At 36.3% G+C, this 14,779-nt stretch overlaps 1 protein-coding gene across 1 annotated transcript in view; it reads left to right on the top strand.

Annotated features, from left to right (window-relative positions):
* Positions 1-14,649, top strand: part of LOC114145088 (multiple PDZ domain protein) — a 64,159-nt gene extending 49,510 nt beyond the window's left edge. Inside the window, exons 33-43 of the mRNA XM_028018474.1 lie at positions 68-151; positions 922-1,115; positions 3,063-3,210; positions 3,317-3,388; positions 4,057-4,168; positions 4,313-4,344; positions 4,534-4,656; positions 6,608-6,712; positions 9,309-9,406; positions 9,561-9,684; positions 10,393-14,649. Coding sequence (XP_027874275.1) covers positions 68-151; positions 922-1,115; positions 3,063-3,210; positions 3,317-3,388; positions 4,057-4,168; positions 4,313-4,344; positions 4,534-4,656; positions 6,608-6,712; positions 9,309-9,406; positions 9,561-9,684; positions 10,393-10,539 — 1,239 coding nt within the window. The 3' untranslated portion in view covers positions 10,540-14,649. The remainder of the gene's footprint in view (positions 1-67; positions 152-921; positions 1,116-3,062; positions 3,211-3,316; positions 3,389-4,056; positions 4,169-4,312; positions 4,345-4,533; positions 4,657-6,607; positions 6,713-9,308; positions 9,407-9,560; positions 9,685-10,392) is intronic.
* Positions 14,650-14,779: the final 130 nt, after the last annotated feature.

Below are 14,779 nucleotides of genomic sequence, written 5' to 3'. Positions count from 1 at the left end.
TGTCTAATTGTCCACATATTTTGGTCTTTTCTGTAATAATGAGGGAAGTTTTTTATTTTTGCACCAGGGGGCAGTAATAATCCATGAAGTGAATGATGGCGGCGCAGCACAGAGAGATGGAAGGCTGCAGGCTGGAGACCAAATATTAGAGGTATAACAGAACCATGTGTGCAAATACACAAGGCTTCTGCTACACTTTCACAATCTATATCATTAAAGTGATAGACCAATACACAGTAATGCCCAATATAGAAGGATAATACACAGCAATGCCTAATATAGAAGGATAATTCACTGTTTTCAAATATTTTTTTAACAAAAATGATCTGAAATGTGTGACATACTTATGAATTCAGCCCCTGAACAAAGTGCAGCCAGTTCCCCTCAGGAATGACCAAATTAGAAAACAGAGACAATTCAGTTTGAATCCAGATCTATTGCCATTCATGCCCTTGAGTGGCCCAGTCAAAGTCCAGGCCTACATGCAATTGAGAATTTCTGGCAAGACCGGAAAATGCATATATACAGATACTCTCCATTCTAACTGAGATTTAGATATTTTGCACAAAAGAATGTCCAAAAGTTTCAGTGTCTGGATGTAGATGTTTAGAAGAGTTATTCCCTCAAAAGATTTGCAACTGCAATTGTAGCAAAAACCGGTTCCTCAATTATTGACTCAGGGAACTCAGTAATAAATACATTGAACAATTCATGGATTTTTGTGCATGAAAACATTCAAAGTCATATTTATAATTTCCCTTCCCTTAATAATTTAATAATTTCCCTTCAGTAGTTATGCACTACTTTGTGTTCGTCTGTCACTTAAAATCCCAATTTACCTTTGTGGTTGCAACATAATAAAATGTAAAATAAATAAATGGATTGTGCATTAATGCCTTTTCATTGGTTTTACCTCTTCAGGTGAATAACATAGACCTGCGGCAGGCCACACATGACGAGGCGATTGCAGTCCTGCGGCTCACCACCCAACAAGTTCGGCTGTGTGTCTTCAGGCACCAGGAGGCCTACCGGGAGGAAGACCTGTGGGACATCTTTAGTCTGGAACTCACGCCTCGTCCAGAGGAAGGCCTGGGATTCACCACCGTGGGGAAGAGGTAAAGAATTAAGGTGTTGCTCCACCAGTGGCATGGATAAGCGATAAGTTTGGACTAAACCTTTGGCTATTTGGTGTGACCTATGAATGGTTTGTTAAATAAAATTGCAAATGTGACTGCTTTGGACGCCATATTTTGTACCTTGTAATAGTTATTTACAGAGAAACAGATTTCTGAATTTAGTGCAGAGTGTGTATTTATTTATTTGACTTTCACTCATGTAATATCTTTAAATGTTTATTATGCAAATTAGAGAAATTAGATCGTGGTAGTGTGCAGGGACAGTGACAAAACAAATGTATTCAAAAAAGATTGGGTTAACATCAAACAACGTCAATGTCATTCTTGCTATGATAAACAAAAAATCCTGATGTAATACTTTCCTAAGCCTTACTTGGAGCTAGCCTCTTTTGCAGCCAATCTAATCAAGAAAAAGCATCAGTCATGCTCTTCCACAGCTGATACATAGAACTGATAAAGTTTTATTTTTGATGATTAAAGAAAGCTGATGCTGAATTGTCTCTTATTGGATTTATTCCAAGTAAAGCATATGAGTAAAAAACATACGAAACATCATGAACACCCTCAGGTAGGCGATGCACTCTATCACCTATCAGGTATGCAAATAATAACCCTCTCAGTATAAATTCACTGTGTCCTGCAAATGGAGGCTAGTAATAACTTTAGCATCCAATGTATCTATTAATCAGTTTTACACATAGCATTGGTGCTAAAACCTCTTGACAAAAATAAAAGTGAAAGGAAAATAATAAATGCACTGCTGTGATTTTGTGAAAGTTTTTTTTCTTCAGTTGAAGTAGAAATTATTACTTTTTTTGTTTTTTTTTTGCAAGAGGATATGTGGTGGAACCAGGATGCCAGAGTTGCTGCAAGGTGACCTTGTTTTGGCTGGAAAGTGCTGAAAATGCATGATAAGTTTGCAAAAACTTATAAAGCGAAAGACTTGCCAATAATCTGTCAGCGGGTCAGAGTGAAGGTTAATCAAATATTCCCCAAAGCAATTTCTTTCATCACTTTCCTGTGAGGGACACATCATCTGCGAAGCAAATCTCACAGTTTCAATAAAATAGGAACTGCTTTAGTTGTTGTCAAATGTTTTAAAATTGTTTTCAAAAGTGATTGCAAATTTGTATTACTTTATAAGATTTTTTTTTACCCAACAAACAGTTCTCAACAATTTACTTGGCTGAACAACTTTTATAAGGTGTGTTTCATCACACATCCACAACTTATAAAGTCTCTGTAATCTGGTTAACACCATTCAGGATTAATAGGAGATTAAACTGATAGACAAAACTATTAGATGACTTAAATCAAGACTTGAATCTTAAATGTTTTTTGCACATAAAGTCAAAGCGGCAAATGTAGTTTGACATGTTTTAATTTCTCCCAAAATTTAGGTTTATAGCCACACTGGTGCTGCTTCTGAGCAGAGTGTTTACACTTCCTATTAAGCAGCTTTAGACTCTTATGTCTAAAATCAAGGCTAAAAACTAACTTTAGAGTTGCCTTTGACTGTTCTACTTATGATACTAACAGAAACATAACTGACTTTAGTCTAATAATTGAACTTTTCTTTTCTTTCCTTATTTATGTCATTGCAATACTCTTTAATGTTTTTATTATGTAAAGTACTTTGAATTGTTTTGTGGATGAAATATGACAAACAAATACATACATATATACATATATATACAAAGAAACTTGCCTTGCTTTGCTTTATGTTTCTCAGCCTTGTGCTATTTAAATGTTAAAACTTTGTTATAACTTGTCAGATTAGGAGTTCTTACTTCCTCAATTCTCCTTGTCTTGTTATAGTGGGATAATCCAGCAGAGGACACAGTGTAATAAAAAAGTTCATGTGATCTAAAATCTTTCACAAGGTGGAATTTATTAACCTTTTTGACCTCTGTTTCCTTCATATAGCGATGACACAGGCATCTTTGTGTCAGAAATCATCAGAGGAAGCGTTGCAGAATCAGACGGCAGCTTGCTACACGGCGACCAGATTCTGTCGATTAATGGGGAAGATGTTCGCGCCGCATCACAGGACCATGCACAGAGACTTCTACAGGTCTCGCTCATTAACCTGTCACAAAAAACACAACTACTGTTTTTTGGTTTATTGTATGGCTAAGTTTTCACGTTATCTAAATTAAAAGTCATTTTACCTTTTTTAGGAGTGCACTGGAGCAGTCCACCTTGAGGTAGCTCGTTTTAAAGCTGGGCTCCAGTATTCCCAGAGGAGTAAGGTAAACTGTTTTCCTCTTTTGACTGGTATGGAGGAACAAACCTGCCATAATTCAGAACAAATATTTAAAGAAAGAAATGACTTGATTGTCAAAAAGAACAAAAATATTAAAAATAATTTTAAATAGTTTTAGATGTACAAAATATGGCACAAGCACAAATAATATGATATTAATGTTGTTTGATGTACCTCATTGTTAATAGTCCTACTTAATTGTTCTTAAATTTAGTGTAATTACGATTACACTAAAGATTGGCATTTTTTTCTTTCTTGTTTCTGTTTCAGTCTTTGTCATTTTGTCTTTCCCATTTTTATTTATTTTTTGTTATAGTCTTTACATCTTAATATCATTCATTTATGTAATATACTGTATAATCACAATGTAAATATCTTTAATATATCTTCTAAAAGAAAAAAATAAGAAGGAAAAATAACAAAGAACAAAGTAGATGAGCGAAAAAAATATTGTAATGAATAAATATGAATCAAAAATGACAGACGGAAAAAAAACATTCATATCACCACAAAGGTAATTGTAACAGCTGATAATAAAAAAAAATTAATGTACTAATCCAGACTTCTTTTGCCCAGAATAATTTTTTGTAGCATTGTTATAGTATACTGCACTATTTTAACAATATTATTTTGTGAATCTAGGAATATTTTCAGTTGTGTTTTATCCAGAGCGAAGCCTCTGACTGCTCCACTCTGACCAGCAAAAGTGGATGTGATTCATCTTTTTGCCACCAGAGGGAGACGGACAACAAAACACGGAGCTGGAGTAAGCATTTTTTTTTATTCAGGTCAAAAAAAAAAAATGTGCATACACACTTTACAGTTTTCAATTAAAAATCATCCAGTTACACAGTTTGCTCTAAACCTTTACATTTTGAAATGTTTTTTTTATTCTCTTAAATGCTTCAAGAAGCTGAGCTCAGAAAAGTAACAATACAGAAGGTAAGAGGCTTCAAAATTAAAAAAAAGGAATACATTTTTTTTTCAGTTTTTTTTTTCAGATGAAAATCAAATTTCATCTGTTCCAAAAAGGTCCAGTTTAAAAGGAACTATTATTTATATCACAAGACTTTGAGTTTACTCATGTATTAAAGCAACAATATCTTGTCTTTATGTTTGATATCACCACAGGGTCCATGTGACACCCTGGGAATAGGTTTAGCCGGAGGACGGAGTAGTCCCCATGGCAACGTACCTCTTTTCATTGCTTCTATGGATACCAATGGACTGGCTGCCAAAACATGGAAATTAGAGGTGAGCAATGCCTGTGTTTTTATTTTTCTTATCACATGCTGACAAAGTGACTGATTATTGGACTCTCCTGAATGTATCTTACCAATCATTTTGACCTAAAATTTTTGTGCACAGACAGAAGAGGATATGTAGAAGAATATAATTATATTAATAGTTAAAAATTATGTTGTTTGGTTGGTTCACACTAAGATATGTTTTAACCTTAAAGAAATGTACTGTGTCAAATGGACTGGATCAATCTGACCTAGGAGTCAGGAAGGAATTCAGATTTGGAGAGATGTGGAATAACAATCACTTAAGAGAGGAAAGATGTTAGTTTTACGCTGTTGTGTAAGAAAGTTCTGGCACCCAACCTGCTCACCTGCAAAGGAACCGGGCCGAAGCCCATGACTTGGGAAAGAATCTCTGTTTGGACAGAAAAGGAACAAACAACTTGACTAATAGTTCTTCTGATGGAGCAGATTTGATTCCAGGAGGTAATCTCTTAATTCTCGGAACTTCTAAATACACATCCAATGTAAAATGGAGCCAGAATTGCTGCACAAATGAAGGGGAGTAACGTCATTGGTTGAAGCTTCCCTATACACACCAGTAGAGCTTGGACTCTATAAAAAACTGATGTCAGAAGCAGAAGTCAAGAGATTTTGGATTTCTGTAACGATGTAAATGTGATGTTTTGGTTCCCCAGATGTGCATTAAATCTCTTCCTGTTTAAGCTATGAGCAGAGAAAATTTGTATTGTTTCTTTACTTATATATTCAATGAGTTTAATCACCTTTAAATTCCTCCATAGATACACATAGCTACTAGTTTAGCTCTGATTCAAAAGATAAGGATGAAACTACGTAAACTAAGTTTAAATACAATCTATAAATAGAAAAAATGGCAAAGAACAGCAACCGGTTTTAAAAAAAAAACTAAGGAAAATTGTGGAATTCATACAAACTATTTTGTATGTCCGAATAAATATACGAGACAGAAAATAGGCTATTAAAAAATATACTACCATTTCGGGACATTTTTCCCTCTCTTGATATCTAGAAAATAAATATCTGAGTTTCTAAAACAAAATACTTTTATCTATCTATCCATTCATCCATCTGTCTATCAATAAATGTGTTATCAATGACCATAAACCAGTTCTTATCCTTTCTCTCCACCTACTTTCTGTTCCATCCACCCATCAGTCCATCTGTTTATCATCCACCATTTCATCCATCACTTCAAGTCCTTCTATTCATCTTACCCATCCATCAATACATTACCTCTTTCCATCAAATTGTCCGACCGTCCGTCCATCCATCCATCCATCCATCCATCCATCCATCCATCCATCCATCCATCCATCCATCCATCCATCCATCCATCCATCCATCCCATCCATTCATCCATCCATTATATATATTCCTTTATTTAATCAGGTAAACCCCGTTGAGATCTAGATCTCATTTTCAAGAGGGACCTGAGCAAAAAATTTGCAATACATAGCAACCTGGTTACAAGATAAAAACAATTAATACATATGCACAAGTATAAAACAATAAAAACAATTTAAAAACAATGACACTGTTTCATAGAATCTTGTTGCCTATCTTTAAGAACTGCTCGAAATAAGTCCAGTGAAATCATTTCCGACATCAATGGATGGATCCATTCATCCATCCATGCATCCACTATAGAAAAAAAAATACCAGTGACAAAACTGTAGTGAACTTTTGTTTACATTTTAAAAATGGGAAAAATTTGACCGAATTATGTGGAAATGTGAGTGTGGAGAAATATGGAATTTTGAAAGGTGAAATGTGAAAGAACCCTGAGACCATTAAAACCTTAAAGCAAAAAAAAAGTTTCAGCTAAGTTGGTTTAGTTTAGATTTAAATATCTCAGCAAATTGAAAAGTTGTAGCATGTGTGTGTGGGCGTGTGTGTGTGCGCGTGTGTGTGTAACCCAGACAGGAGACAGGATCCTCAGCATCAACGATGTGTCCACGGAGGGAATGACTCATGACCACGCTGAAGCCCTGCTCAAAAACGCCACCGGAACCATCAGTCTGCAGGTACTGTCACACTTAGACATACAGTAGTCAATGGATAATGACCAGATGAATAATGGCAGAATCCCTCCATGTGATAATGTCAGCAAGATTTTTCCTCTGCGCTGTCAGAGACAGGCAGGAATACCTCACACTTTAGGTCATTTTTATTTTTAGAAAAGTCAACCAAGACGTTACTGTGCCTCTCTGAAAAGTATTTAATCAAAGAGAGAGCTCATAGTTTGTAATAGGTCTTTGAATAGATTTATGACATCAGTAGCACCATCAAATTGTTGTCATGCATCAGTTTTTGATGGGAGTTTTTTGACTGTAAAGGAATCAAACTGAGGACAACAACATAATATTCCTGAATTGGGTTAATTGTTGTTATCCAGATTTAATCAGATGGAAATCCTGAATAATGATTAAAAAAAAGTACCAACTGAGATATTCAGGATAATATACTAAACTGTGCCTCATAATTTTTCACTTGAGATCAAATTAACCAATCGAATGGCAGTGAATACTTTGTAGAGTCCACTTTTGCAGGAAATACAATTCTTTTTGGGTATGTCTTTATGAGATCAAAATGTCTGTCAGTCAGAGAACATCTGTGAGCAGCCATGTTTTGGGTCATGTGACAGATTATATGCTAAACTTAACTCCATGTTTGGGCTGGTAATAAGCATTATAGCCCGTGAATATTCTTGGATTTCTTTTAAGTTTAGTCGCTTATTGAACATTAATTACTGTCAGAGCAATCAGTAAAAAAAGTATGCTTTTTCATGCAAAACATTAAATAGTGCAACTACTGAGAAGGATTTTTAAAACTAAATTTGTGTAGCTCTAGCTGAGAATCATCTTACCAAAAACTAGATCCGTCAAACCGCTTTAGAAAGAATTTGTCTTCAGTAGCCGTTTTTGTCCCCCAAACTAAGCAAAGGAAAACATACCTCAACCTCAAGTTCAGCCTTGGGATTAATACTAACATAAGAAACCTGAATTTGCTGGAATTAATGAGTGAACTGTGCATGTTTTTTACTTCTGTTAGGAGCCTCAGAGTCTGGACTTATAGTTGACAAAGCAACTCTGAGGTTCAGCTTGATGCTCAGTCTGTGCCGATGTTTTGTTCTTAGCTGAACCAGAGCTGAGAAGCCACACTCAGAGACAGGTGCTGAATGGTAGGAGGATTTTTACTACTCTAATGGCAAGGGAAGGAAACTCACTCATCACTGTAGCTTAAGAGGTGAGAGAGGCCTTACCTCTGCAAAGTTCAGTGTGCGGTCACATGATATTCCCACTACCCGAGTCTTTCTTTTGCTTGGCAAAGAGACAATTTCCTTGTAGATTCCAAACAAGAGCAAATAGTACTCCATATAGTCTAATACATGTAAGCAAATGTGTTTTCTTTTTTGATGTGATACAATATGTGTACTATGACATATTACATGATATTATTGCCTCCTACAATAAGGAGTATGCATAGATGAGAACTCCATGGATTTTTTTAGGCCCCAAAGCCTAAGTGGGTTGGGAACCAGCATCTCAGAAAGTTTATCAAAACCTTCAGCTTGTTTTTTTGGCTGCATGTTTCTTCTAGTTCTCCAGATGAAAAGTGAATTTCCTCCCCAGTCTCAAGACTTCTGCAACCTCTGTCAGGTTTCTGCCAGGATTGCCCTGTTTTTAGCTTCATCCATCTTAACCTCCTATTCTGAACAACTGAAGAAAAGTGTCCATCATAATGCTGCCAACACCATGTTTCACAGTGGAGATGGTGTGTTCAGGGTGAACAAGATTACTTTTCCACTACTATTAGTGTTTTGCATGTCATTCAAATACTTCAACTTTGGTTTCATGTAAACATGATGCCTTCTTTCCTCATGTCTGTTGTATTCTGAACACAACTTTTTGAAAAGTAAACAGGACTGTCATTTTTTCATTCAACTCTTTAAAAAAAGGGAAGATGTTTAGAGTGCACAATAATTGTTCTGTCAACATACAGTTAAGGTATTCTCTATACCTGAACTGTGGATCACCTCCAGAGTTAACCTGTTGCTTCTTATCTGATTAATGCCATCCATGTCCCGCCTGACACTTTGGAAGGATGTCCATATCTTGACTCCATGAAATACTCAAAGCTTGGGATATTGTTTTACGACCTTAATCATCTGTTGTTCTCTGTGACCTGTCTGCTGTGCTGCTTGGTCTTCAAGATGCTGTTTGTTCCCTAATGTTCTCCAACAAACCGCTTAAGCCTTCACAGAATAGTTTGATTTAAATGGTTCAAATTACACACAGATGGGTTGAATTTAGTAATTAAGTTGCACTGAATTTTTTTTAGTCGTTGCTTTATCAGGACTCTAAACTAATACTAATTTATGACAATTTAATTTTTTTAATTTCTACAATGCTTTAAACTATGGATATCTTTACTTACATTGCACAATTATAAACTACTTTCAGTTGATCTCTCACATATTACTCCAGTTTTTCACAAACCAAACTCTGAAGTTTGGGCTTGTAATAAGAAAAAACAAAAAAAGTAAAGGGGGTGGGAGTATCTTTACAAGGCTTTAAATATGACATTAGAACCTGTGTGTGTTTGTGTTTCTGTATTTAGGTGGCAGCTGCTTTCGAAGGGTGCATTTCACAGGATCCAAGTGAGGCTCATGTCAGCTCATCAGATCCAACCAGCAGCTGCTCTCAGAATAACTTCTGGTAAGACTCCATGTCAGCAAGTTTTCACTGGTATTTTTTATTTTTATTTTTTATTTCTGGTTTCACCACTGAGTAAAGTCAAAGATAAAATCCCAGTGTTGATGCAACCTGGGCCTGAATGAACACTCATGAGTCTGCTCCCTGATCCTTACAGTCCACGTGTTTATAAGACCATCAGTCTGGAGAGAGGTTTGTTAGGCCTGGGCTTCAGCATTGTGGGGGGATTTGGCAGCCCTCATGGAGACCTGCCGATCTACGTGAAAACTATTTTCAGCAAGGTGAGAAACCAACTTGTGAAAGTGCAAATTTCAACACTGTGTCTTTGCATTGTTTATCTAGTCTGTTTATTTTAATGTGTGCCTTTGTAAGACATGGAAAACAGAAATTCCCATTGTCCTGCTCTGCTTTGTTACCAACCTATAGACGGAAATAAAAGGTAAACTGTTTGTTTGGATGAGTCCTGATGTTAGAGTTTCAATTTTAACAGGAGTATCTTCTCACAAACTTCCATTCCAGAAAAGTTAAAAGTTTCCTAAAACTGAAACAAAAACATTGATGTATACAAGGATGGCCCAAGGCTGTAGAGGGACTTGAGCAGAATATGATTTAGGAGCCTCACTGATAATTGCTTATTATCTGCTGAGATGTATTTTTGAACAAATCAAATCCAAACTCAAAGCATCAATTTGTAGCTGCTTAACAATCAAACTGTGAAGATCATTCTTTGCACGTTTAAAAAGTGAACTTTCCAATTTCCTTAAATTTTAACATAAGACAATTTGTAATCTTTGAGTTTATCTATGTTGAAACCATTACATGAAATTTAATTTTTTTCTCATTTCAATAAACAAGTTATAAAAGGATTACTTGTTATAATCCCACTGTTTTGTGGAAGTGGGCTTTGTTCTCTACAACAAATACATAATGAGATAAATACTCAGTAGTTTGTAGTCTGTGATTGGCCGTGGACTCTTCTATCTCTGCAGGGGGCAGCCATTGAGGACGGCAGGCTGAAACGAGGTGATCAGATCATTGCTGTGAATGGACACTGCCTGGAAGGTGTGACTCATGCAGAAGCTGTGGAAATCTTAAAAAAGACCAAAGGAACTGTAGTCTTAACTGTTCTCTCCTGAATATAACTTAACTGTGTCCCAGCTTAAACACATACATGACAGATACGTATAACTCCCTCTGCTGCTTTACTAGACAAGAAAACATATACAGTAGATGTACAGTAACTGTCTCCTCTAAAACTGCTCAAAGGTGAGGACCCAAATGTGGATGGTAAAGGGTATTTCAAGAAGAACAAATGCACCTTCAATGCCTTAGAAAAATAGACATACCTCATAAACTCTTCACATTTCACAAATTTATAAAGATCTTATTAGAAATGGCCCGAAAATAATTTTGAAATGAAAGGAAAAGAACACATGATTTATTTTCATAGAATAATCTGAAATGTGTGGCAAGATTTGTTTTTAACTTTTCTGTCCCAGCGTAGTAAAATCACCCGGCAGCATGATGCTGCCATCGCCATTTAAAAACTTTGAAAAACTGTTGATCCTTTTTCTCGCATCCAGTTGTGTTGATCTGTTTTACAGCCCCATACAATACAGCCACATTAAAATACATCAACGTTCTTTTGTTGTAATTTGACAAAATGTGAAAAGGTTTTAAAGCCATGAATACTTTTGCAAGGTACCATTTACTTCATTTCTCTAAATACATAACACTGTTGAGGAAATCATCACAGCACAGTCAGAAACTGTTGTGTCAAAAGTTTCTGGCGATTTATGTAACCATCTTGTCTTTATGTGCAGCACTCTTCATGGAAACATAACGGGCAACTTATAACCTTTGAATTTTAATAATCTGAGGTTCTGGCATTATTAAGCAATAAAAAAACAAAAATATCTGTCAGGGAACTACAACAAAAAACACACATGCAGTATTCACACTGTTAACTGACCTCTGTTAAGTCAAAGGGAACCTCCCAATATGCACAACATGCCAAGTGCTTCTGCCAATATTTTGTAAGGCAATAAGGTTAGAGGAGTCTGTCTTTGAAGGCCTGATATTCATTTTCTCTGTATTTCTGTACCACATTCATTTAAAATGTGTCATGGTTTCTCATATTCTGATTGTTGTACATGACTTGTGGATAGCTTTAATAACCATGTTATGTCTGGCAGTTAGAGTATCAACATGGTAAACTTTGTTTCTGCTTTTTAACACTTGTTGAATGTGTTTTTAGTGCAAAGTGCAGTCTATATTTAGTATTTGTTTTTTATGATTTAATTCACACTTTATTTTAATTGAAAACTATCTGTTTTAATTGTCTTTAAAGCCACAGCACTTACACTTGTGTGCATTATGTAGCTCTGTGTAACCGATTGTATTAAAAGTTCATTTATTAGTTTTTTAAAAGAATCTAAGAGGTTTTTTTTTACTTTGCTGTGTAAAACACCCATAACCTTTTTTTCCCCTGCCTAACAATTGACCAGACTAAGTCTTTCCTATTAAGTTAGGATTACAATGCTTCTTTTTCCAAGATGCCAAAATATTGAGGATTTTTTTTCTTCAAACTCAAAGATTTACATAAAATACGTTTTTGTATTTGTTAGACATGCCTTTAATTTGTATGATTAGGGTCAATAGTTTTTCAATATTCTTCCACAGGCTTCTGACAATAGTCTGCTGGAGCTTTGACCCATTTATCCTGACAGAACTGATGTAATTGAGACAGCTTTATATCTAACAATATGCTTGGAGTGACGGTCATTTGGAGGACCCACTTCTGTCCAACCTTTAACTTCCTGTTCTGACCTGTGAGAGTTTGTGTTTTAATTATTTTGTGTGTGTGTTCATTATTTGCTATGCCTTTCCATATCTAGCTCATTCCTTTGTTTTGTTTCTGTACAGGCTATTCTCTTATTTTTACGTAAGCCTTGAAGTTCCATTGTTTCCTGTTTTGTTTCCCACTGTTTTCATTAATTTTCTCCTCTTAGTTCCCCAGTTAGTACTCCCACTCAGCTGTTTAGCATTCCCTGATTAAACCCATCAGGTTTCTATGAAACCTCCCAACTTTGCTCCTTCTGCGTTTCTTCCATTCTGCTGCCCTGGTTCAAAGTCCTGCTCTTCTTGCGTCCTCCCTGTAAGTTTGTTCAGCTTGGTTGTTCAGCTGTTTCATTGCATCATGTAGCTTTTGCATTTTTAGTCTGAAATTTAGTCCTTCTTTAACCAAGCTTTCTTGCAGATGTTTTGAGATGTTGTTTCAACATTTCCACATGATGCTCCTTTAGCATGATGCCATTTATTTTGTGAAGTGCACTAGTCCCTTCTGCAGCCACATACTTCACTGTTGGGATGGTGTTCTTGAGCTTGTAATGTTTCTGCCTTTTTCCTCCGTATGAAGCAGTGCTCATTATGGTCAAACATTCAAATTCTTTGGCCCTGAGATTTTTGCTACATTTGCAAGCTGGATATGCATTGTATTTTCGTTGCCTTAAAATATGTCCAGGTGGGCCTCCATTTAACTTATGAATCGACCAGTCAGAAGTTTACAAACAATGATGTTGTCATCATCTGAACTTTTCTAAATTGATTTAGATTTAAGGTTTTCTTTAAGGGTGAATTTCTGAATTTTTAACAAAGTTTTCAGATGTTCCCTAAGAACATATCACTTATTCTAGCAGTTTTTACTAATATTAACTTTGGTAATTTTAACCTAAAATAGGAAGAGTTTTGCTATTTCACCTGAGGGGGGTAAGGGGGGGGGGGAGCTTGCATGTCTTTTATTGCAGGTGTACCAGTGAAATAACATCTTAAATATGATGGTTTTAATATGAAAGAACACAGGGATGTGCCTTTGTAAAACGACAACCAGAAAAAAATAGAACTCTCATTCAAACAGCAGATGAAATTGGTGACAACTTAACAAACAATACAATTGCACACAAATGTCTCATTTAGGAAAGTGGAGGCATCTCAGGAGAGCCTGTCTGCTGCCTTCGCATTAATCAAAGCCATCTGTTCACATTGCAAGCTTTACTGAAAACCAGCCATCACAGTCTGCTTTATCCTGGTCCAGATGAAGAATTGCTCTCCTCTTGGATGAGGCTTTTAAGATGGAGATCTGGCAAAAGGCTTGTTCATTTCAGATTTTTCCCTTCAAAAACTTTTTTTCCCCCCCTGAATTTTGGCCCTTTGTTGCCTATCTTTGCCGCTGAGATTGCAAAGCTCACCAGTGAGTTTTGTGCTGCATCTTAAATTAAGATAACTCTCATGAGAATACACTTGAAAGGTACTAATGATCCTCCTTTCTCTGGAGGGTAGCAATGGCCGGGAAACTGTTCTGTGCATGACTGTCACATCTATTCATATTCATACATCCAGACCAATGTGCCCCCCCCCCCCCCCCCCCCCCCCCCCCCCGCCACTGTCACCTAGTGCTGTCCAAATGTCGATGGATCCAAATAAGAAAATCTTCACCATTCAGTTTGAGGCTCTTTTTCAGAGTACCATCCTACTCTGCAAAAATGCCAATCCAAGGTAATTCAATCCACTGCTGAGTCCTTAAAATCCGATTCCCCTCAAATTAATATAAAAATACCCCAAAGGGAATTCTGGCTAGAACTGGTGTACGCTCTGAAGGCTTAGGTTTAATTGCAGTGTACGTTTAGGCGCCACCACCTTCGTGTCATCCCTCAACTCCGAGTCTGGGTTGTCACGGGCAAATGAGCTGAACTGATTGGAACCTCAGTACACAGAAGCATGTATGCCCATGTCACTCATTTTAGCTCTGTGTCATAGCCTAAAGCTAGAAGTAATTATGCTCAGTCATGCAGTTATAGAAGAGAAGCAGAGTACATCCAGGAGGTTGGGAGTTATAAAGATTCAGCTGTTTTACCAAACAAGATAGGACAGGTAGAATATGGATTTTGGAGATGTAATCCTGAGCTGTGGCTTCATATGCTGAACTTTTATTAAATGGAAACTCTGTATATTAGACCTATTTTGGTTTAAAACTTTCATTTTTCCCTAATCAATAAAGTGAAGAACATTGTCTTGCAAAAAAATGTTTGCTTGCCACAATCACAAACCATCAATGTATTTTGATGTATTTTGTTGGTGTATGTGGTACATACACCAACACAAGGTAGAACATAACAGAGTTGGAAGGGAAATGAAACATGAAGAAGCAAGCATGCATTTGTACTCACCGGCCTCTACTTAAATTCCTCTATAAAGAATTCTGAACCAACTGTGACTAAACTTCAGCCTAAATATGTCTGTTCCTCAAAAGGCTTAAAGTTTGTTAAACAAGTTTCACACAGAGATATTTTATAAAACAATGTACCAAGCTTTAAACAA

The sequence above is a fragment of the Xiphophorus couchianus genome, chromosome 5, assembly GCF_001444195.1.
Source record: "Xiphophorus couchianus chromosome 5, X_couchianus-1.0, whole genome shotgun sequence".
Taxonomy (NCBI): domain Eukaryota; kingdom Metazoa; phylum Chordata; class Actinopteri; order Cyprinodontiformes; family Poeciliidae; genus Xiphophorus; species Xiphophorus couchianus.
The sequence above is the reverse complement of the archived record's forward strand: the minus strand, read 5'-3'. Positions and strand labels throughout refer to the sequence as shown.